The sequence below is a fragment of the Suncus etruscus genome, chromosome 18 (genome assembly GCF_024139225.1).
Source record: "Suncus etruscus isolate mSunEtr1 chromosome 18, mSunEtr1.pri.cur, whole genome shotgun sequence".
NCBI lineage: Eukaryota > Metazoa > Chordata > Mammalia > Eulipotyphla > Soricidae > Suncus > Suncus etruscus.
Genome location: NC_064865.1, coordinates 4965580 through 4987765, shown reverse-complemented (window position 1 = coordinate 4987765; position 22186 = coordinate 4965580). Strand labels below are relative to the sequence as shown.

The window sequence follows — 22186 nt, the reverse complement described above, 5'->3', positions numbered from 1 at the left end:
CCTTCATGTTAACCTCATTTATTTAATGCCATTTTGGGGAAGGGGATGTCATACCCAGCTATGGTCAGGGCTAAGTCCTATTCCTGAAATCAGGAATCACTCCTAGTGAGTTGGGAGACCATATCCTATGCCGGTGATTGGTTGCATGTAGGGTAAGTATCTTAACCCTTATAATATGCCTCCATCCCTAGCATTTGTTTTGTTTTGTTTTGGGGGGAGACCAAAAATGGTGGGATTGCTACCTACCATCTGGTGCTCAGAGGATGATCCTGGGAGCTTGGTTGGGGACCATGTGGTCCATAACAAGGTCTCTCCCATGCAATGCAAGCACACTAACTCCTTGAAATCTTTCCCTTGCCATATTTAGCACATTTTTATTGTAGGACTCCCTAAAACATTTTTTATAAAGCATCTCATTTCATCTTCAGAAAAACCCTAAAGATAGAGCTATAGAGCTTATATTCTATCTTACAAATAATGTTTCAGAGAAGTAAGAAACTTGCTTAATATGTGTTTGAACTGAATCTCAAACTTCAATCCTATTAAGTGTGGAGATTTTATTATTTCTTAAACAAAGTCATTAGTGCGTCCTTTTGTGATTTTGTTAGACTAAAAGTATATGAACTGGTCTGGAAAACATCTTGAAAAGTCAGTCTAGGTTTGCATGGACATACAAATGAAGATGCCATTTCATCTGACTGTGACATTGCAGGGAAATAGTTACAGCTATTAGTGAGTGTAGAACATGGACAGGCTCATGTATAAACCTGTAGGGTTTATTCTAAAGCACAAATAAAAGTTCTCAAAAGTATCTAATCTTCAGGATCCTTCTATGTCATGGATCAGGAGACAGATTCAGACATTGAAGGAAGAAATAGAAAAGAAGCTAGGCAACTTTTTTGGCACCTTAAAACCAATGGGACCAACTTCTAATATTCCTCAAACTGACCCATGAGAATTAAAAATGGAGCCCTCCCCAGAGTCTACCAGGGAGTATTCTGGGGTCCAGGCACAAGTCCACACCCAGAACAAGGACAGAGAAACAGCACTCCTTCAGTTCACAGACAGTCCACTAGTTCCTTCTTCCTGCTTCCCTACCAGCTGACATGATGATGTTCTGTTCTCTTCACTTTAATGTTTATAGAGCAGTGCCACCCTGTCACCATGTTACTGCCAATAATCACTCAGAGAACTGTTTAGGACAGGAGGAACAAACTGGACTAAGCTCAGTTTTAAACTGGTTTAAAGCAGAGGATCTTTGCTACTTTGGGCCTCATTTACAGTTGGGTAATTAACCAGTTTCTGCCTCTATGAAATGAGAACTGTACTGTATTCATCTATGAAACTGTGTTAAGTAACTATCAATATACTGAAAATAATCTGGCAGTCCTATATTACATATGTAAATGTTAGAACTGATGCCTGTCCACTTCCTCAGCATTTCTTCAGTGATATTATCAACAGCTTTCCATGGATGTTAATATGCATTTCCACAGGAAAAATGCTGTGTATAAGTATCTTTCATGCTATACACACTCCCTGAAGTTGTATCCCAGGCACTGCTACAGAGACAAGTGGCAAAATCTGCCTTAGCCACAGACAGAAGGAAGCCCCAGAGAACCCTAAACAGAAGCAAGTTTTCACTAATCTGTCCTGGCACAGTGTTATTTTGGCCCTATGTGAAACAGTATGAACTCAGTAGGAATTAGCAGAACTAATTCAATACCACCCACACCCACATCAATTCTCATTAACCTTGTACTTTTAGTCATCCTTTCCTGCATCTTAATTGATTTGTGCCTAAAGGAGGTATGAACGCCTGCCTGCCAAGGGGAACGACTACTAGAATTCTACACTCTACACAAACCCCAATAAGTACCACGTGGTTTATTAAAATACTTATAGCAGTCAGACACAAATCAGTGAAATATTCTCACAAATAAATTGGCAGGTCTCCCTCCCCCCTTCTTCGTTCCCCACTCACCCCTATGGGAGTCCATCTGCTGCCGAAAATGTGAAGGCACTAGGACCAAAGAGCCCTTTCCTGCTATTTGCTGGAGAAAGAAAGCCTTCCCTCCTCCCAAGTTGAAAGAAATAAAGGAGTCTGAACTAATCAAAACCTGCAAGCCTGCTGGTGGGGCTTCAGCTTGTCAGTGATGCAACTCAGCGGAGTGAGTAACGGCTTCGAGCTTTGCAGAAAACGAGAGAGGGAGAGAAACAGAGACAGAAACACAAAGAGAAAGAAAGAAAAGCATTAACCTGGCCAGGAGTCAAACAGGTGCATGGGCCCCGAACGCTGAGAAAAGTGGCTGACAAATAAGGGATCTAAGTGTGTGAGACTTTTGGGGTCTAATATCTTTATAGAGGGGGCTAATGTTGTGGTCTGCAGGGTGGTGTGCTCAGAAAATTTTTGTTGTTGTTATTTACAGAGCCAACCTAAAACTTTCACCTCTTCTCCTTTGGCCCATATCAAGTATTTGTGGATACTTTGGGGGCCCTCTGTCAGCAATTCTGCATGACAGAGAGGGAGGTCAGATGGCAATGCCACAAGTCTCTCTCTGAGCTACCAATTCTACCTTTGGAGGGATAGAAGTGCAGGTTTGGGGACTGCTACATCGAGCACAACACCCCTCTTCATGGAAAGGCACATGGTACTTTCTAAAACTCTGCCAAGCCTAGTGCATTTCCAAGGTCTGAATTCTGATAAGAATCTTAAACATGGGGTTGGAGAGATAGTACAGGAGGTAAGGTGCTTGACTGTAAACAGCCAACCCAGGCTTAAACCCTGGTATCCCATAGGGTACTCTGAGCCCAGTCAGGAGTGATCCCTGAATGCAGAGTCAACTGGATGTGCCCCTCCAACCCCCCAAAAAAACCCCAAAGAATCTTAAACACTTAAACATGAATATTTTATTTGCAACTGGCTACCCTGGACTCCTACTTATATATGGAGTGATGGGCCTTCCTTCCATAATTTGTTCTAGAAGCAGATGTTAAGAAAAGAAAGGAACATAGCAGAGGAAGGCCTGGCAAAAGAGCCTCAAAAGAAGGCCGTGGTTATGAGAGTGTGCCCGCCAGAGAGATAAACTCCACAAACTAAAACTGGTGGCACTTTCTCTGCAGCTTCTTAACAAAATTGGGCCATCTTGGGGGAAGTTTTAGTCTCTTGACTGAAAGTGCTGGAGGATTTCTTTACCCCATCAGTCAGAAGACCCTTTGACCAGCCATTATGCCCTGTGCCCACATGCCTGTATAAGACACCCTTAGCCCATCCTGCAGCCCCCAGCTCCACCCCTCCATAGGAAGTGGGTTTTATAGTTCAAGTATGGTCTTTACCTGAAATGCGCCTGGGCACATCGGTGATGGCAGGAAGCCCAGTGCCCCGTGTGGAGGACAATGGAGTCGTGGAGTGAATGGAAGGGGATGTCATCTGGCTCAGGTAGGAGGGGTAAGACTGGTCATAGGACCATGGTGGTGAAGACTGTGCCTGCCTAGGATCTAGGAAAGAAAAGAGAAAAGTCTTTAGTAATGGCTACAGTGACCTTAGAACATGCAACACAAACTTAAAACGGATAAAGAATGCATAATGTATAAATGCATGTTTGTGTATATATACAAATGTGATAGAACTATTTATGCCCTGCAACTCTATCCATTTGAGCCCAGAATAATGCAATAGTTTCTGGACTTTCTAGCATCATGAAAGCAACAAAATATGCTAAGCCTAACCACTATTTACCTCTTCAATACCTAAATATTTTTATTTGGAAAGTATGACTATCATTTATAAAGTAATCTGCTTCTTTATCTTTACAAAGTTGCATTTGCAATATTGTATTTTAGTTAGTTTCTAATATCACTCCAGTGAATAAGTAATACTTTTTTGTAGTTAGAAAAAAGAATAGTTCTGAAAAGTAACTTGGTAAATAACCCATAGATTGTGTGCAATATTGCTGTCTATCTAACTCCTATTTTCAGGCATGCTGTTGGGTTTGTTTTTTAAAATTATTTATTTTGTTTTGGGGTTTTTAGTGCACATGATTCCATCTCTGCACTGAGCACTGTCATTCCAGGCAGATCAACAGAATAGCACTTTCCAGTATGAGCATTAGAGAGTAGGTGATTACAAAGATGAAATGGGGGGAAGGGAGGTGGGAGGAGAATGAAAGAAGAGAAAAAAAAAGAAGAATGCACTATCCTCATGCTAATTGCCAGAAAATTACCTTTAAGAAAGCAGGGTCAGACTGATGAATAGTACAGTGTTCATAAGGTGCTTGCTTTGCACATGGCCAACCCAGGTTCAACCCCTGGCCTTTCATATGGTCCTCTGACCAGCGAGGAGTTATTCTTGAGTTCAGAGCCAAGAATAACCCAACCTGAGCATTGAGATGTGTGACCCAACCCCTTCCACAAAATAAAATCATAAAAAAAAAGAATACAATGAAGCTTTGGCAGAGTGTTAGTATAGTTGAGTTGGGTATTTGTCTTGCATGTGACTGACCCAGATTTAATCCCAGATTCCATATGGTTCCTGAGACCCTTCAGGAATAGTATCTGAGAGAAGACTTAGAGTAAGCCCTTGAACACAACGAGGTATGGCCTCAATTTTAAAAATATTTCATTTTAAACTCAAATGTCTACTAATAGAAGTTTCTGACAATAAGAAAATATCCCAAACAGAAATGGCAAAAATTTTAGTCCTACTAGAATGGGTCTTAAAATAGTACTTATTGTGAATTGGCATGGTGTTACATAGTCATTGCAAGAATACAACTGTTGTGTAGTCAAAAAGTTAAGGGTTAGCATTTAAGATTAAAATAGGTCTTGACATATCTCTAAAAAGTTTCTTGATACAAACCCAAGGCCAAGCAGATTTGTTACAAAAGCTATCATTGTTTATTTAAAAAAAAAAAACTATAGGGCCAGAGCAGTGGCGTTAGAGGTAAGGCGTCTGCCTTGTAAGCACTAGCCTAGGACAGACCTCTGTTCGATTTCCCGGAGTCCCATATGGTTCCCCAAGCCAGGAGCTATTTCTGAGCGCATAGCCAAAAGTAAATCCTGAGTGTCAATGGATGTGGCCAAAAAAACAAAAAACAAAACAAGCAAACAAAAACCTCCATAAATTTGCAGTATAAAAAAGTTAATTTCAAACTAATTTTTGCTCTAAGTTGAGGTCTAAACAAATAGAATGAGGAACAACTTTATCTTTTTTTTTTTTTTGCTAATTAAAAAATTACTCATTTTTAAATTTAAATATACTAGGAAGTTTCTAAATATGTATCAGGATGTTCTTAAAACGTCTGGTACATAAAAATATTGACAGAAATTGGAATGTGCATAATTAGGTACAAATTTTATAATTCTATTTTCTGACTCTGTAATCTTGAGTCAATTATGTAGCCATCTGAACCTCAATTTCTTCACCTATACACAGAGGTGGCGTATAAGTATTGAATCACAGGTAAATGAGAATTGAAGAAACTAAGAAGAGAAGATTAATACAGAGGTACAAATAGTCATTTGTGTTTATAAAGCAAAAATAAATAAATAAATAAATAAATAAATGAAACACTTATTGACCCACAAATAGTTCTGTGGTGAAAACACATTTGACAAAAATTTAAAAATAAATAAAGCACATCAAAATCGAAGTTAATACATTTGAAACTAGTTTATAATTATCCACACATCTCCTCTGAGCCTCTGAAAATGAAAGCTTACTTTCAAAAACTTAACATTTGAATTCAATGTATTTAAACATTAAAACTTAGAATAAAGGGCAGGTTTTCTAAGATGCTGCTTTTTTCATTCTGTCATTTTTTTTTCTATACAGTCAAAGCAGTTCACTGTTAGCCAATTCTTATTTATTTGCTCAACTCAGAAACTATTTAAAGACTGTAAGTAGGGCATACCTCTCTTGAGTCAAAATAATTAAATAGTACTGGATATTTATCCGCTATTTACTATATCAACAGATACATACAAAACTCAATCCAATTCAATTTTAAGTGACCTAAGTTTACAATTTCAATAAAAGTGTAGCTCTATTAAAGAATAAGCAAGAATTTCCTTCAAACATCTACAGGATCCTTCATCATTAAAACAATAAACTTTTATGCTGTAAAATGTCCAAAAGATTGTATAGATTGGCAGAAGTTCAAATGTGAGTGAATGGTCCATATTAATTACCTGATATTGACATACTTCCTTGTTTTGCCCCCACTAATGTAATGCATCATGCAGAAAAATGGCAAATGATCTTCAGATGGGAAAAGACTCCTTCCTTACAGAACTAGAAAGGAGCCCATAAAAGCAAGACTTCTCTCAAGCAATTATTTTCAAAGAACAAAAAGAAAAAGAACCACAGAACTGGATATACAAGATTCAACATAAAATTGAGTTCTAACCTAACTTGGTGGCTTCCTGCTCAAGTAAATTTCACCCCATAAACTCAAACTGTCATGGTAGCATTTTGTTGCTGGTGTTACAGGGCTCCCAGCTTACCAGTAAGAAAAAACGACTGTGAGAAAGAACTGTAAAGAATGATTAAAATGAGTGAAGTCAAACAAGATGGGTTGGAGACAGTAAAATGGGAAACATTCTGGCCTTGCACACAGCTGACCTGGCTCAATCCCTGCAAACTATATGGTTCTTCAAATCCCACCACAAGTGATCCCTGACATCAGAGCCAGAAATAAGCCCTCAGGGAAGGCTCCCAAAGCAAAAACAAGGAGGAGGAGGAGGAAGAGGAAAAGGAAGAAGAAGAGGAGGAGGAGGAAGAAGAAGAAGAAGAAGAAGAAGAAGAAGAAGAAGAAGAAGAAGAAGAAGAAGAAGAAGAAGAAGAAGAAGAAGAAGAAGAAGAAGAAGAAGAAGAAGAAGAAGGAAGAAGAAGAAGAAGAAGAAGAAGAAGAAGAAGAAGAAGAAGAAGAAGAAGAAGAAGAAGAAGAAGAAGAAGAAGAAGAAGAAGAAGAAGAAGAAGAAGAAGAAGAAGAAGAAGAAGAAGAAGAAGAAGAAGAAGAAGAAGAAGAAACACAAGAAGTTCTGAGTTAGAGTCTCTGCTCTGCTATTTATATGCTGGATGATCTCAGCTAAACTCTCCAAACCTAAGTTTCCTCATCTGGAAAATGATAACATCATCAAGTGAATATTACAAAGAGGTCATGCATGCTAGCTGGGCAGACAAGCCTAGGCTTGAATAACAGCTCTCTACACTAACAAAAGTTGTTTAAACTGTAGAGACCACAGACATTGATCTGTAAAGGGGAAATAATAATAACATTTATTAGGGCCATTGTGAGCATACTTTGAGCTTGGTCTTATCTTTCCCATTACCTGACACCCTTAATATTAAAGTACATAATAGATGCAGGTGATTGTGGCCATGTGAAAAGTGAGTAAAATAATAACTACTGTCATTTTGCTTACAAAATTAGATTAGGTAATTTTAAGTAAAAGCATTTTGATAACTGTGAAGTGGGATGTTAAAACCATCATTATTCCCTTTGAAAGCTCACATGACTGTGGGCCAGCTTCATGACATGATATGCTCATGTTACTCAACTGTGATTTTCTTCATCTGTAAAATGAAGACGATAATACTATCTCAGAAAGACATCATAGGGACTAAATAATATACAGAGAGGGACAAATCATCCTCACTACTATTAAAGAAATTAAAAATCTGTATCTAGCTAGGATGCTATTTCTACTGAAGATTTTTTTTTTCTATCAGACTCAGCACAGTTGAATGCAGAACCTGGCATGAGGCAGGTGCTCAGTGAACAACCATCCAAGGAACCATCCAGGGTGTCTTGGGAGCAATGGCATTTTATTATATACTAATAAGGTAGAAATTCATCGTTCTCCAACTTCCCCTTCAACTATAAAAGAAGTTCTCTTAATGAGATTTTAGCTTTTACATAAACATAAACTTTTACATAAACTTCCTGACTGCCAGAATATATAATAGGACAAGCTATTAAAAGATTTCTTTTTGGGTGGCGACACCCAGTGATGCTCAAGGGTTACTCGTGGTGATGCGCTCAGAAATCGCTCCTGGCTTGGAGGATCATATGGGATGCCGGGGAATCGAATCGCGGTCTGTCCTAGATTAGCACATGCAAGGCAAACACACTACCACCAAGCCATTGCTCCAGCCCCTATTAAAAGATTTCTTGAAGAGATTCAAGTTTAGAAAAATTAACTCCATCCTGTTCCTAAAAAGTGAGACGAGATCTCTGTTTTGGTTGGTGGTGGTATTGTAGAACAACTGCAGGCAGCCAATCCATTTCATGGTCACCATCAAAAGATTTTAGACTACTGACCTACTTAAGGAGAGAAAAGAAAAATAAGATGTAAGAACTGCCATATGGGTTTCACCAGATCATTTTCTGTTTGTTTGTTTGTTTGTTTTGAGGGGCCACATCCAGCTGTGACGCTCAGGGGTTACTCCTGGATCTGTACTCAGAAATCACTCCTGGCAGGCTTGGGGGACCATATGGCATGCTGGGGGATCAAACCTAGGTCTGTCCCAGGTTGGCTATGTGCAAGGCAAACACCCTATCACTGTGCTATCACTCCAACCCTCACCATATCATTTTAAAAGGACAGTTGTGTGTGTGTCTGTGTGTCTGTGTGTCTGTGTCTGTGTGTAACTTTTAAAAAGAGAGGGTAATGGTCAAGGAGTTAGTGCAACAAGCTGGAGTGCAACCTGAGCATGCAGAAAACCTGAATTCAATCCCCGCACCATATGGTCCCTCAGAACTAGCAGGAGTAAACCCTCAGGAGTCAGAGTAACAACTGAAAATGCCAGTTATGACCCCAAAACCAAACAAGTAATGACCATTCAACACCCCAGACCTTTTCTGCTTCCCTGTGAATCATCAATCTCAGCACCACTGTGGTTGACCTATGTGATCTTGGACAAATTATGCAATTTATGGAAGCTTCTAGCTTTCTAATATGGATTAGAAGAATAAAATAAGAACACCTCCTTCCTAAAGTTGTTAGGAAGATGAAGTGAGATCAAGGAGCAAAGAGCAAAACACACAGAAAAGCCCAATGAAAGTGTATCAGAGTTCAAATCTTCTCTGCTGAAGCTTCTTTCTCTATTTCTGTTTCCAACCTGATACCTCTTTTGCTAGTTGAACAAAATTTTGAGAAAGTTTCCTTTGATGTTTAGTTCAACAACTTGGATAAGATAGTCGTGTTAGTCATGTCAATTGACTTTTTAATAATTTAACCTTAATTGTACTCCTTATTAATCATGCTTTCTCCCAGACCAAGAAATACTAATGTCTTTAGTGTATTTTCTAATACTGTACCAGTTAACTTTTAGTTAGAAAGGTGGGTGGGAAGGTTATAAAATACATTGAATGTGTTTAGTCAACAAGAAAATATAACACTATCATATACAGAGGATCAGATATTTGCTTGGGTGTGGGCAACTATTAGTGTTTGGAATATTGAAAAGTCACCTTAACCTGATCCCTATATGATTTCAAAACTCCACTTCCTGAAGAAACATGAGACTTCTGAGATTCATTCTTAACTCAGATGAGTCAGAGTAAGCAGGTGACAGATGTTTTTAAGGCATCACCAGTCACTCCCAAGGTTACTAATAGGGAAGAATATAAGGCCCAGCTCCAAGAGAGACCTAATTATCAAACAAGACATTACTCTTATCCCAACCTCAGGTCCCACAGAGTAAGTATAATTCATTCCTTCTCTTTACCCTGTCCACTGAGTTTTATCTTTCCAACCCACCAGAAACCAGGAGAAAAGTAACTAACATGTTTTACCACATATTTAAGGTTATAAAAGGCTAGAGATGCCAATCATAATCTTGAGATTACATCCAGAATAACATGAAATGTCCTATTAGTATCCACAAGTTCTCAAAGGATCTGTTCATTTCAGTTTACAAAAATGTTCAAAGGAAATAAAAATTATAAAAATTGCTGTTGAATTTTAATATTCACTGGGGTTTTAAAAAGCAGAACTCATTATTTTTAAACAGTAACCTTCATGAACAGTATCAATGCTACTTTTATTACTATGCTACAGAAATTCAAAGTGTTGGCATATGTTTCTATAGAAAACTGATGATCTAATAAGAAAATTTTGGTGTTGTGTTTTTTTAGAAACACATATTCTTTAAGCTTGAGAAAAGTGAACGATAGCTCCACATCTATACCCCCCCCCAAACTTGTTTCCTATCATCTTCAAATGGTACAGGGGGAAATTTTGATGATCTAAAACATAAGCTTGAAAGAGAAAATTACATCTTTTATATATACTTGCTTGACTCAAAAGCAAGGGTTTGACTTATTATGGCTAAATGGGAGAGGAAAGAAAGCAGCTAATGGCCTAGACAGAGGATAGTTTTAACTATGAAAGCACATGAAGAGATACCGCCATGTGATATATTCCACAAACTATTAGATTAGTTACTGGGTAGACCAGATCTATAGGCTCACACTGCAGAAGAATTGTGACTTCTGTTATTAGAGTCAAACAAATCTAGTTAAGAACCGAATCTGAGAGTTCAGACTGATCAAAAAGAAACCAGTCCTCTGACACAGATAGTTCCTTCCAGAATTTTACAGCTTCTATTAAAACTGCATTATTGTCACTCCACATAAGTGGATATTTAAAATGCACCGAAAGTCCAAATGCCTACATATACATTTCAACTTCTCTCCTAACCCACTGAGTCAAGGGTAAGGCTTTTCTTTAGCTGTACCTTCCTCATCTATAAAGTCCAAATGGTTATTTCTACACCTTATCAGCGCTTTGGAGGGGAGGAAAGGGAGTTTTTATGTGCTGTGTGGGTGAAGCAGCCTGTTAGCAATTTGTACAGTGGTCAACAGCTTCAATGTCTATGTGGCAAAGTGAGGATCAAAGGGATAGAAAAGACACAAACGACATTTTTGCCTTGAAAAAGTTTACAAAGAGTTGGGAAAGTAAAACTAGCAGATATAAAACACCAATTAATTCACAGATGTTCAAAGTCTGTAGCTGTGTTTTTTGGTTTGTTGTGTTGCTTTTTTTTTTTTAAGCTTTAAAAATAGACCTTGAAGCACCAATGTCAGAGTAGGTTTTATAAGTTCTTCTAGGGTGCTATTCCTCCTAACTTAGGATATTTGGAGATTGGTTACATCTGCTTTCCATTCTATAAATCCCCTAAACAGGAAATAATAGAAGACATTGTTCCCAGGGGGTGTTCAGAACTGCTAACTAGTGTAGGATTGTCTTGAGACACATGTCTCAAGCTGTCTTTGTATGAAGGCAAAAAAATAAAATGGAGTCAACAATTTATTTAAACTGGTGGATAGGAAGAAAACAAACTCTGTTGTTTGAGTTGAATCAGAGTTTCTTAAGCTTTATAATTGGCATGGAAAAAGGAAGGATTGTCCGTGAACTTTCTAATTGATACTAAAGGAAGCATGGGCTCTAAGAGTAGTCATCCTTGCTATGATTAAATAAAAACAAATTTCAAGTCTGCAAAACTGAACCCAAATTATTTGTGGTCCTATGAGAGAGGGGGGAAAATGGGAAGGGAGCTGATTCTGGTAAAAACATGAAGATTTTTCTTAATAAGTATACTTGGGGGGCAAGAAGAATGGTGGGCAAAGAGTGTCACAACAACACAGTGAAAGGTGTGCATAGAAATTCAGTGTGTGCTATTATCAGGCTTCTTTTTGCCAATACTTAGTTTAAATGTGTGGGTATGAAGAATGGTTGGCTTTCCCAGCATCACTCTAACGGAACACCATGGACAAGTTACCGAACTTCAGGCAGAGATGGGAGGAAACAGGCTGACAAAGAGATGGAGGACAAAACTCAACCAGCAAGCCACAGGTTTTGCCTCATCTGTGCTGCCAGCAGGCTTCTATAATATAGCACAGAAGCCAATAACTTATGCCAAAGCTTTGTGTATGTGAAGTGAGCACCTGCTAAATTTGAGGAGTAAGATACCACCAGGCATGACCTTAGTAAGTATTTAACCTAATACTCCAACTCCCACTAACAAGTAATTTTTAAAAGTGTTCACACAGCTAAGACCTCAGCCTTTTAATTGCCACCAGGGATAAATAAAGTCAACAAGCTTAGCAAAGAGAGGCAGATCATCAACTTCCTATCCTAAACTATTTCTGTCACTTTGTTATCATTTATAATACAAATATATATACACATAAATTCCCATTTCAAAATAATTTATATTCAGTTCTAAGTGTTAAATTCTGTCTACTCTAATAACACTTTTAACAGGACTGGACTTTTTGAATGGACTTTCCCGCTCACTTCTGGTTTTCCTGACTAATCGAAAACAATGTCTTAAAGCAAATAGCTTTCTCCAAGACAGGAGAAGACTGAGCTGGAAACTTTGGAGGCACACTGCATACTGTCGTATATCAAGAAAAATGACTTCACTGTTTCACTTGGAATGTAAAAACTGGGGGGTGGGAAGCAGTATATAGAATGTTTCCTGCTTAATAATGCTATGGTTCTTAAAATAATCAGAAATGTGGGCTCCCCTATTCTTAATTCTTTCTAGAAATAGAAACATCAACAGAAATCATGTTGAATATTCAAGGAATGTTTATGACAGAGATCTGATGGGCTGGGCTGATGTACATAGCATCTTCTATTACTGAGCATTTTGTCTCCACAAAAATAGCCCCATGGAGAAAACTGAGTGTTTTCTTAGGATGCCCACCATTGGCTTTCTCAAACTAATCAGGTAGCTACTAGGTCTGTTGGCTGAAGCCCTATCCATGTGATTCACTTAAACTGAAACTTGAGGAAAGAAATTAAGCAAGCTGTTTGGATAATATTGACTGCTATGCTGGTTACACCAGGCGAGACAAGGGGTTATGTTTCAGCATAAACAATGGGAAGAGGAACTCAGTAAATCTTAAAATCACAGGGAGGAAAATGAGAAATGATGTATATATATATATATGTATATATATATGAGAAAAATAAAACAACAGTATGAATTTTGAAAAAAGGTAATACAACAAAATAATATATATAGCCACATATATTAGAAAAATAAGAGTTTGAATTTTAAAAAATGTAGCACAAAATTTAGATTGGGTTAAATTTATATAAATAAAGATATTTTCCTGCTTAAAAGGAAAAATTTTAAACAAAAAGAGAGGTCACACCATTATTCATATATACCTGAACTCTTCCATATCCCAGCATATTCTGGACTTTAGTAGTAAAATCAGCAGAGGGAAGGGATTAATTTATATAGGGGCAAAGAAGTTAAGATAAAACTAAGTAAAACTGAGTTTTAGGCTAGAGAAAGTGAGCTTTAGTTCAAATTAGAGTACCAAAGTGAGTACATAAATTCAGTTTCAAATCCGACTAAGGTCAACACGCTGGGAATCAAGCACAGTGAGTGAAGTATTAAATTTCCTAGGTGAGATGACCTAGCTTGCAGCTATATGGATGATGGTATATAGTTCTAGAAGTTGTCTCCCAATCATGGAGTCATTCCTTCACTCAAAAAATACAGACTTCATACTCTAGAACTTTAAGAGGCACTGGGGATTTTGATGGTGAAAGTGGATAGAGTTTGTCTGACAGTGGTAATAGAAAAAAAATTCACTTATCTCTCAAGTTTCTTGACTTTAGTAAGATATATACATTATCTCTAATATTATGCATAATCAGTTAAAAAGTTTACCACAGAGCGATCCCTAATTTTTCATGAGTTTACAGTTTGGGGTGGGGGAGAGACTGACATTAATCAAAGAATCATGATTGTTATAACTGCTAAGAAGGAAATGTTCTCAGCACTGTAATAACTACTTTGCATTGGAGAGAAGCAGGTTTAATTCCTGACACTGCGATGGAGCACCCCCAATAAAGAGAACAATCCCCAGAGAAGGTTTGTTCAAGGCCCCAAGGAATGAACAGATGTGACCCCAAAAAATGAATCAGAGGGGAAGTAGTATGGCAAGATAATTCAGTGGCTCAGCATATACTTTACATGGAAAAAGATGCAAGTGTCATCTCTGGCACCAAATGGTCTACCCAATCCCTGAGCACAACCAGGTGATAGTCCAACAATTAAAAAGTGGAAAAGAACTACAGTAAGGAACTCCAACCAGGCCCGGGGTTCAGGAAAGTTTTCTCTAATGCTATGATGACTAAGTCAAGAACTGAAAAGCAAACAGAAATCTAAGAGACAAAAGTAGGTAGGTTAAATGGGCTTTAAATAAAGAAAATAGAATGCATCAGTTTCTCTGGGATGGAAGTTGCAGGGTTTCTGATTGGGTTTGGGGTTTTTTGTTTGTTTGTTGTTGTTGTTTTTAGATGCCTGGTTTCATTGGATTACAGACAAAAGATTTGCAATAGTGGAAAATGTATCTGGCAACAGCGGGAATGAGGCAGATTGTATAGAACCTGCTGGACCATGCAAGAGGGTTTTTATCCATAGTGTAATGGAAGGTCAGTCACCGAGATGTTCAAAAATCTGAGGTGACATAATCAGATATGCATTTTCAAAACTTCCATCTAGCAACAAGAGAAACAGGGCTGAAGTCCAGTCAAGGACACACAGGGAAGGGTGTGTTTTAGGGGAAAAAAAGCAACTGAAATGATGGCAGAAGTTGTGCCCTGGAGTAGCACTCAGGACATGGGACAGGCTGTGGACACTTGGGGGCTACACACATACTCCAGACATGGGAATAAGGTACCAGAGGTGCCTGAGCAGCATCGGGATGATCTCTGAGAGAGGGCTAAGTTTGCTGTCCAGGCTTTGGGCCTCCAGCTGTGACTTAAACAGCTCCACCTCAAACATGACCAATCAGGGCCTAAGCAAGGTTATCTGTATTTCCAATGAGCTCCCCAAGTAATGCCAAGTAACACCCGAGTTTGACAACAATAGGCATAATTTTGACTGATGACAGTTAGAAAGAAAAATTTCCCAATACAATTTTGATTTGATCTTCCTGTCAAGAACAAGCTTCAAATAGAATGTGCAGAACAAAAATGCTTAAAAGGAAATTAAATTCCCAGACAAGAGAAGAGATAAGGGAGAGTAACTGTTTTAAAATGAATTCAAGTGTCTGCTCCAAGATGAATTCTCTCTCCACATTATTGCCCAAGTTTATATGACTAGTTCTAAACAGAAGGCTTCTTACATAACAGAGATAAAAAGTTCTTCCTTGAATGAAGTATTCATGTCTCTATAAGTCCATTCACTACTAAACTACATTCCAATCTCTAGGATTACTCTTCCAAATAATTAATCTTTAAATTTTGGGTGGCCAAAGAGAAAAAACTGGACTTAGATGCTTGCCTTACACACAGCCAACCCAGATTCAATCCCTCACATCACATATGTTCCTTCAATTACTTCCAGAAGATACCCTCAGTACATAACCATGTAAAAGCCCTAAGCACTACCTTAGCACCTCATATGGTTCCCTGAGACTTCCAGGAGTAATGCTGAGGGCAGAGGTGGGCATGGTAAAAAAAAAATAAAATAAAATAAAAAAAACTGAAAAGAATTGCAACTCATTGTAATCTTTTGTAAGCCATTGCTGATGTCAATTTGCTCAGCATTCACTAAAAGCACTAAGTCACTTTCAATTGTTTAGGGTACAGTGGGATTTTATTTTTTTGCTCTAATAGTGCCTATCAGAAAAGTAGCCTTGGTTAACTAACAATCTGTTTCTCAGAATTATCAGAGCAATAAATTAGAAGTAAATTCTTCTGTTTTGTATTTTGATCTGTGGAAAGTCTACCACATAGTATGTGGAAAGGTCTACCATAAAGCAGTTATTGTTATGAATGATGATCAACTTTGTGAGCAGTATATGTGTAATATTCAAGGTCATTATTGCATGTACAGCATCTTTATCAAAATTAAGAGGAAGCTTTACAAGCTTTAAAATATGATGAACAGGAACTGGAGAGATAGAACAGCAGTAGGGCATTTGCCTTATACACAGCCAATTCAGTGTGATGGTGGTTCAAATCCTGGCATCCTATATGGTCCCACGAGCCTGCCAAGAGCAATTTCTGAACACAGAGCCAGGAATAACCTCTGAGCGCCACTGGGTGTGACCCAAAAAGCAAAAAAATATATATGATAAACAAAAGTCAACACACTAAATTAAAAAAAAATGACCCTAGCCAAGTGGAAATAGGAAGTGAAGTATGACACTAAATAAGAACAAAAGTGCATTTGGTCAACTGCAGGTCAAGATGGGGGAATTCTGCACTACATGCTGAGTCTTTCATAGACTGAACATCACACCGTGATGGAACGACAAAACCTTAACACAACCTTGCAATGTACTCATAGAATACTAGCTGACTGCTTCCAACCTGATTAGACACAAGGAGGTATGTTTTCTCAAGACTATGTCAAATTGAAGCACTGGAGGGACAGAGAAAGGTAATGCACTTCTACTTGCCATGTGAAAAATGGTTAGGGAAACGGCCAAAATCCTGCCCATCCATCCTCAACCTACTCCTACTTCTTGCCTGAACTGAAACTTGAAAATTCACAGATTTTTTTTCTCCTATTTTATTCTCCAAGGCCACAAAATGAGTCGACAGCTCTTGAGAAATTCTTTCATCTTTTCTAAAACCTTTTATAACCCCAGAATATTCTCCCAACTTTCTAGAAAAATTATCATTCCATTACAATAATCACACACAAAGAACAATTTCTATAGGAGATAATCCTGTAACTAATGTTGACTGGCTCTTTCATTGATCTCTCTCCTTAGTGAGGTCCTCCATAATGTTCATTTGAAGCCAATTTTTTTCCATCATTCACCCTACAAATAAACTCGAACATTTCCTACCTTCTTTAACTTTTTCTCCTACATCTATGCTCCATTTCCTGCCCAAATACTCCATTAGCTTTTACCAGGCTCAGAAAATGATTTCTAATGGTTAGCTCTGAGAGTTTCAAAAATCTTCTAGTGACCATTTTTCCTATCAAACAGGATCCACTATGCTACTTTTCTATTTGAATGTTTAAAACTATTAAAAAGTTGTATATTAAAACTCTAAAACACTTAAGCAATTAAAAACTATTTATCAAAGTAAATTAAGTTCTTAAAAGAGTTTGATAGTCTTCACTGGAAGTTTTATTTCTATTAATGTTTGATGATAAAATGTATATGGTCTTCTCTTCTCTGCTTTAAAGTCCTGGGTGCATTTCTCTGATCAAAACACACCATCAGTGTAACCATTACACAAGTAAGAGACAAAGAGAAAAAAAAATAAAAAAAAATAAAGAAAAAGGCACACAAAAAAATAAAAACAAAAAATATTAAAAAAGAAACAAAAATGTAACCATAACACTAAATTGCAGGTCTGATTTGCTCCACACACACTTATAGGCGAACATTTTAATCAAAGTTGAATTCTTAATTCTATTTATTTCATCCACAGTGCATTCCAAAAGCAGAACAGTAGTTTTAAAAAATGCCTAGTAAGCTAATAAAAAGAAATGATAAATGGTATGAAAACACATGTGTATACACACGTGTGTATGTTTGTGTAGAGATAGATTTAAAAACCTATGACTCAACATAAAATTAAAATATAAAAAATATTTGTTTTGGGGCCTGGAGAGATAGCTCAGCCATGTTTGCCTTGCAAGCAGCTGATCCAGGACCAAAGGTGGTTGGTTCGAATCCCGGTGTCCCATATGGTCCCCCGTGCCTGCCAGGAGCTATTTCTGAGCAGACAGCCAGGAGTAACCCCTGAGTACCACCGGGTGTGGCCCAAAACCAAAAAAAAAATTTTTGTTTTGGAAAAGATCAAGAGAAAGAAATCAAGACTCTAAAGGCATACTATAAATAGCAATGTTTTAGAGAAAGATAAAATGATAGATTATATAGGAAAGGATTCTTCTTACAACAAGTAGTCATTAAACAAACATCTCTTAGTCCAGATAAAGAGGAGTAAAAAAGTCTAATCTTGGAACTCAATACAATAACTTGTGATGATTCCCTCTGTTTTTCTTTTTTTCTTTCTTTTATTTTTGGTGGGGAAGGATTTGGGGCCACACCCAGTGACACTCAGGAGTTACTCCTGGCTATGCGCTCAGAAATCATTCCTGGCTTCGTGGACCATATGGGACATCAGAGGATCAAACTGCGGTCCGCCCTAGGTCAGCCACATGCAAGGCAAACGCCCTACCACTGTGCCACCATTCTGGCCCCATCCTCCCTGTTTTTCTAAAAGTAAAACATCCTCAATTAATAAGGTAATTCAAATGATCAGAAGTCCAAGATTTGTAGAGTTAATCCATGAGGGTAAGGGATTTATCTCAGCAGTAGAAAGCATGGCTCCCCAGTAAAAGACTTGGGTTTCATCCATGCACTACATACTCACAGTTCATATATGGATGCTCTAACATCTAACAGCACTACATGTTTACCGCTGTCTAGCACAATACTATACAGAGTTATATCCTTCCAGCACACACTGTACCTAACATGTATTTTTATAAGGTAGTTGAAGGAGGAGAATACATAGGAAATTGTATTTATAAATGGATTTTACCATCTTTCCTAAGTAACCAGCAACTTCCTCACAAGAGATTTTCTGCTTATACATATGCAGAGCAGCAGCAAATTTACATGGTTCTGCTACTCAAAGGAAGAAGAACAAACTTTCTAGCAACTACATAACTTGAAGCACAGCAGTACCAAAATAAAAATATTTCCAACAATCCATCTTTGAGTGCAATGATAGGAGTTCCTGAACGACACAAGTCTCCATTTAGGTACATAGGGCCTCCATAGTGGTAAAGCGAGAACTCGCACATCACTCCCTTTGCATTTCAACAATTCTCAGAGGAACACCACCAGCCTTGCTTCGAAGTCCCTTTGCTCACTAACATCTACTGGGCCTCTCATGGCTTCATTCTCCATGGTACTCCTGGCATCTACCGACCTCTCCAGGCCCACTTCAGTCCCTACTCATTTCACATGGAAGAAATGTGTGTCACGGGAATTTAAAAGTAATCTGAGACACATCGCTGCTTAGCTGTGCTTTCCTGCTTCTGAAAGAATTAAGCTAAGATGTTTCTGTGAAAGCTCCATGGACTCAGGCCTAAGACAACCCAACCTATACATACTCCAAACCCACCAGCTGAATTAGTGGAAGACTTCTTAAATTTTTGAGGGGTGTTATTGTCCAAGGTGTTCCAGAAATTCGTCTAGCATTGTGTAGAAACTACTTTACTCCACTGGAGGCAACTGCTGATAAGATTGTTATTCAACATGATGCCAGATGAGTTTTTCTTTCAAGATAGTTCTAAAAAATGTTATATTATGCATATACTTATAAAATGTACATTCTAATTATTCAAAATAAGTATGTTGGCTTTTAAAGCATAATTCAAGTATCCCTAATCAGTCTCTTTCAGGAAAAATTGTCTCTAGGAATCCTAAAAAAAAAGTAGGAAAGAGATTGTTCTACAGGTAAGATACTTGTATTCAACCCCCAGAACAGCATATATGGTTCCCCAAAGACTGCCAGGAGTGATCCCTTAAGCACAGATATAGGAGTAAGCCCTGAGCACAACCAAGTGACCAAGTGTGCAAAAAAAGAAAAAAAAGGCAGTGAGGAGGAAATAAAATAGAAGTTACTCTTTCTGGTGTTCTGACTTCTGTTCTAACCTGTGCTTAGCTTTAAGACACATGTAGCTTGTTAATCACATCCCCAAATGGATAAGCAAAGAGTGACAGTCGGCTAAGAATCTGGAGCTAGAAGAGCTGCAAAGGCCACCTGTCTGCATGTCATTTCTTGAACTCTCAACTTCTTTCACTTATAAAGTGAGTACTTTTCATAAGCTTTTTAAATAAGAACTTTGTTGTAAAAAAAGTTTGTAAAAGGTAAAGAGCTACACACATGGGTGGAAGTTGAGCCCTGATCAGATTGCATCTCAAGCAGCTGAAATGAGGTAACTCTGGCTTCTACTCCTGTTCCAGTCATTACTAGCTTTAAACAGGCCTGAATGAGCAGCTTTCTCCATACTGACTCTCAGTTTCATGCTGATGCCACCAACCTCGTAGGGCTGCTATAAAGAATATATAATCCAACTGCATTAGACTGATTCCTGGCATATATGAACCTTCCATCAATGAGAGCTAACAGTAATTTGAACAGATTCTAGGTAAAAAAAAAAATGATGGGCCACCCTTGCTGATTTATTTATTCATTTATCACCAAACCAAAGTCACCTAGACAACAATGGAAGCACAAAGATATATAAACCTGGGCTTAGACTGTGCAAGTTCAGTTTGATGAAAAAGACAAGAACATTGTTCCATGGAGTGGGGTTTGGGAGTCATCGTGGGGAAGGTGAAGGAGACCTGACAGAAGTTGGAAGAAGGAAGAAGATAAATGCTGCTAGAAATGCTGCCAAATCTATAACTCTCTCCTGGGCTGCCACAGGAGCTGCTTGAAAGAAAAACTGACTTCTCTTGCTGACTCTTGAGGATTCAAACTTCATCCAACATCCAAAGTGATTCTTTGAAAAACAACAACAAAAACCATGAGTCAGGAAGTAGGGCTCTGGCCTTACAAGCAGCAGTCTGGTTTTGATCCCAAGCATCTTATATGGTTCCTTAAGAATCACCAGGAGTGGTTTGTGAGCACAGGACTCGGAGAAAGTCCTAGGCACAACTGGATGTAGGTCAAGAAAACAAACAAACCAAATATAGTACCCCAAAACATATTAATTAGAGCATCACTCTCTTGTGGGAAATTCTTCCTTAGCACCCTCTACAATCAGAATAAAGCCCACCCTGACCAGAACCTTTAAGACCCTCCCTCATGATCTACCCCCTATCTGCCTTTCAATATCATTCCCCCTTGTCCACTCCATTCCATCTACGGTGACCTTTCTGGCCTCAGAACACAACCACATCTGGTAGTTTCTACAAGCTTCTTCTGCATTGGTTTCCCCACTTAAAATGCTGTTGCACACAGAACTCTTTGCCGAGTTTCCACTCAAAATGAGGCCCTTCCCTCCCTAAAGTCAATTCTAATGTATTTCCTATTTCACTTTCTCACTGATATTATTATTTAAAATTATCTTGCATTTGAGTTTATCTCTCTAATTATGAACTATATCTATAAAATGTCAACATCTGGAAGGCAGAAATTATGTCTACTTATTCACTTCGATAAATGCCCAGAAAATAACAAGCACTTGATAAATACTTTTGAATAAATAAATAGCAAAATAGAAGAATGCCTGCCCAAAAGTTAGAGAAGTAACACAAGCCATCAAAGCATCTGATTCAGTATGCATTTAGAGTGGACTGAGTTTAAAGCAGCAATTATCTTGAACAGTCTCCTTACACAGAATTCCCATTCCATGACTATAACCACATTATGAATCAAAAGATGCGAGCATCTGTGATAAACTAGGTGTTTTTTGGCACCCAGAGACAGGTAGCTCGATACCTATACAATAAAAAGAGGTAAGGAGGTAGCAACTGGGGCCGGGCGGTGGCGCTAAAGGTAAGGTGCCTGCCTTGCCTACGCTAGCCTCGGACGGACCGCGGTTCGATCCCCCGGCATCCCATATGGTCCCCCCAAGCCAGGAGCGACTTCTGAGCACATAGCCAGGAGTAACCCCTGAGCGTTACTGGGTGTGGCCCAAAAACCAAAAAAAAAAAAAAAAAAAAAAGGAGTTAGCAACTTATTTAGGAAGTTAAAGAGAGGCCCCAGTCCTTCAGGCAGAAATTCAAACATTAAGACTTTAGTAGAGTGACACCATCTGACAGCCCTGCAAAATCAGCCAGCCACCTCATGGCTAGCATCTTTAGCCTTGGGAGTTGCAAGGGATATGAGAGAACATTAATATGAAATATTATATACTTATAACTCACTCAATTTGATTTATAATTTCATTATTTTTTTTTGAAAAGTCTGTCTTAGCTTTTATGTGACAAGTAGAAGAACCAGTAATGAGCATACAGCCATGAACTTTACCTACACTTTGGGGTACCTATATTTTGAGAAGCCAAGAAGGCTAAACCAGTGAGAACAAGCCTACTCTATAACAAAAATCTTGTTTCAAAGGATTACTTAAACTAAGTGTCACATGAGGCATATTGCAAAAAGAACTCAAAATCTACTATAGGTAAAGTTTCTAAGTAGAATTTTAAATTTAATC

The 22186-nt window shown here is 38.2% G+C and overlaps 1 protein-coding gene across 1 annotated transcript in view; it reads right to left on the bottom strand.

The window, feature by feature from the left end:
* Positions 1-22186, bottom strand: part of RUNX2 (RUNX family transcription factor 2) — a 138994-nt gene that overhangs the window by 33797 nt on the left and 83011 nt on the right. Inside the window, exon 5 of the mRNA XM_049765547.1 lies at positions 3337-3498. Within this exon, the coding sequence (XP_049621504.1) occupies positions 3337-3498 (162 nt within the window). The remainder of the gene's footprint in view (positions 1-3336; positions 3499-22186) is intronic.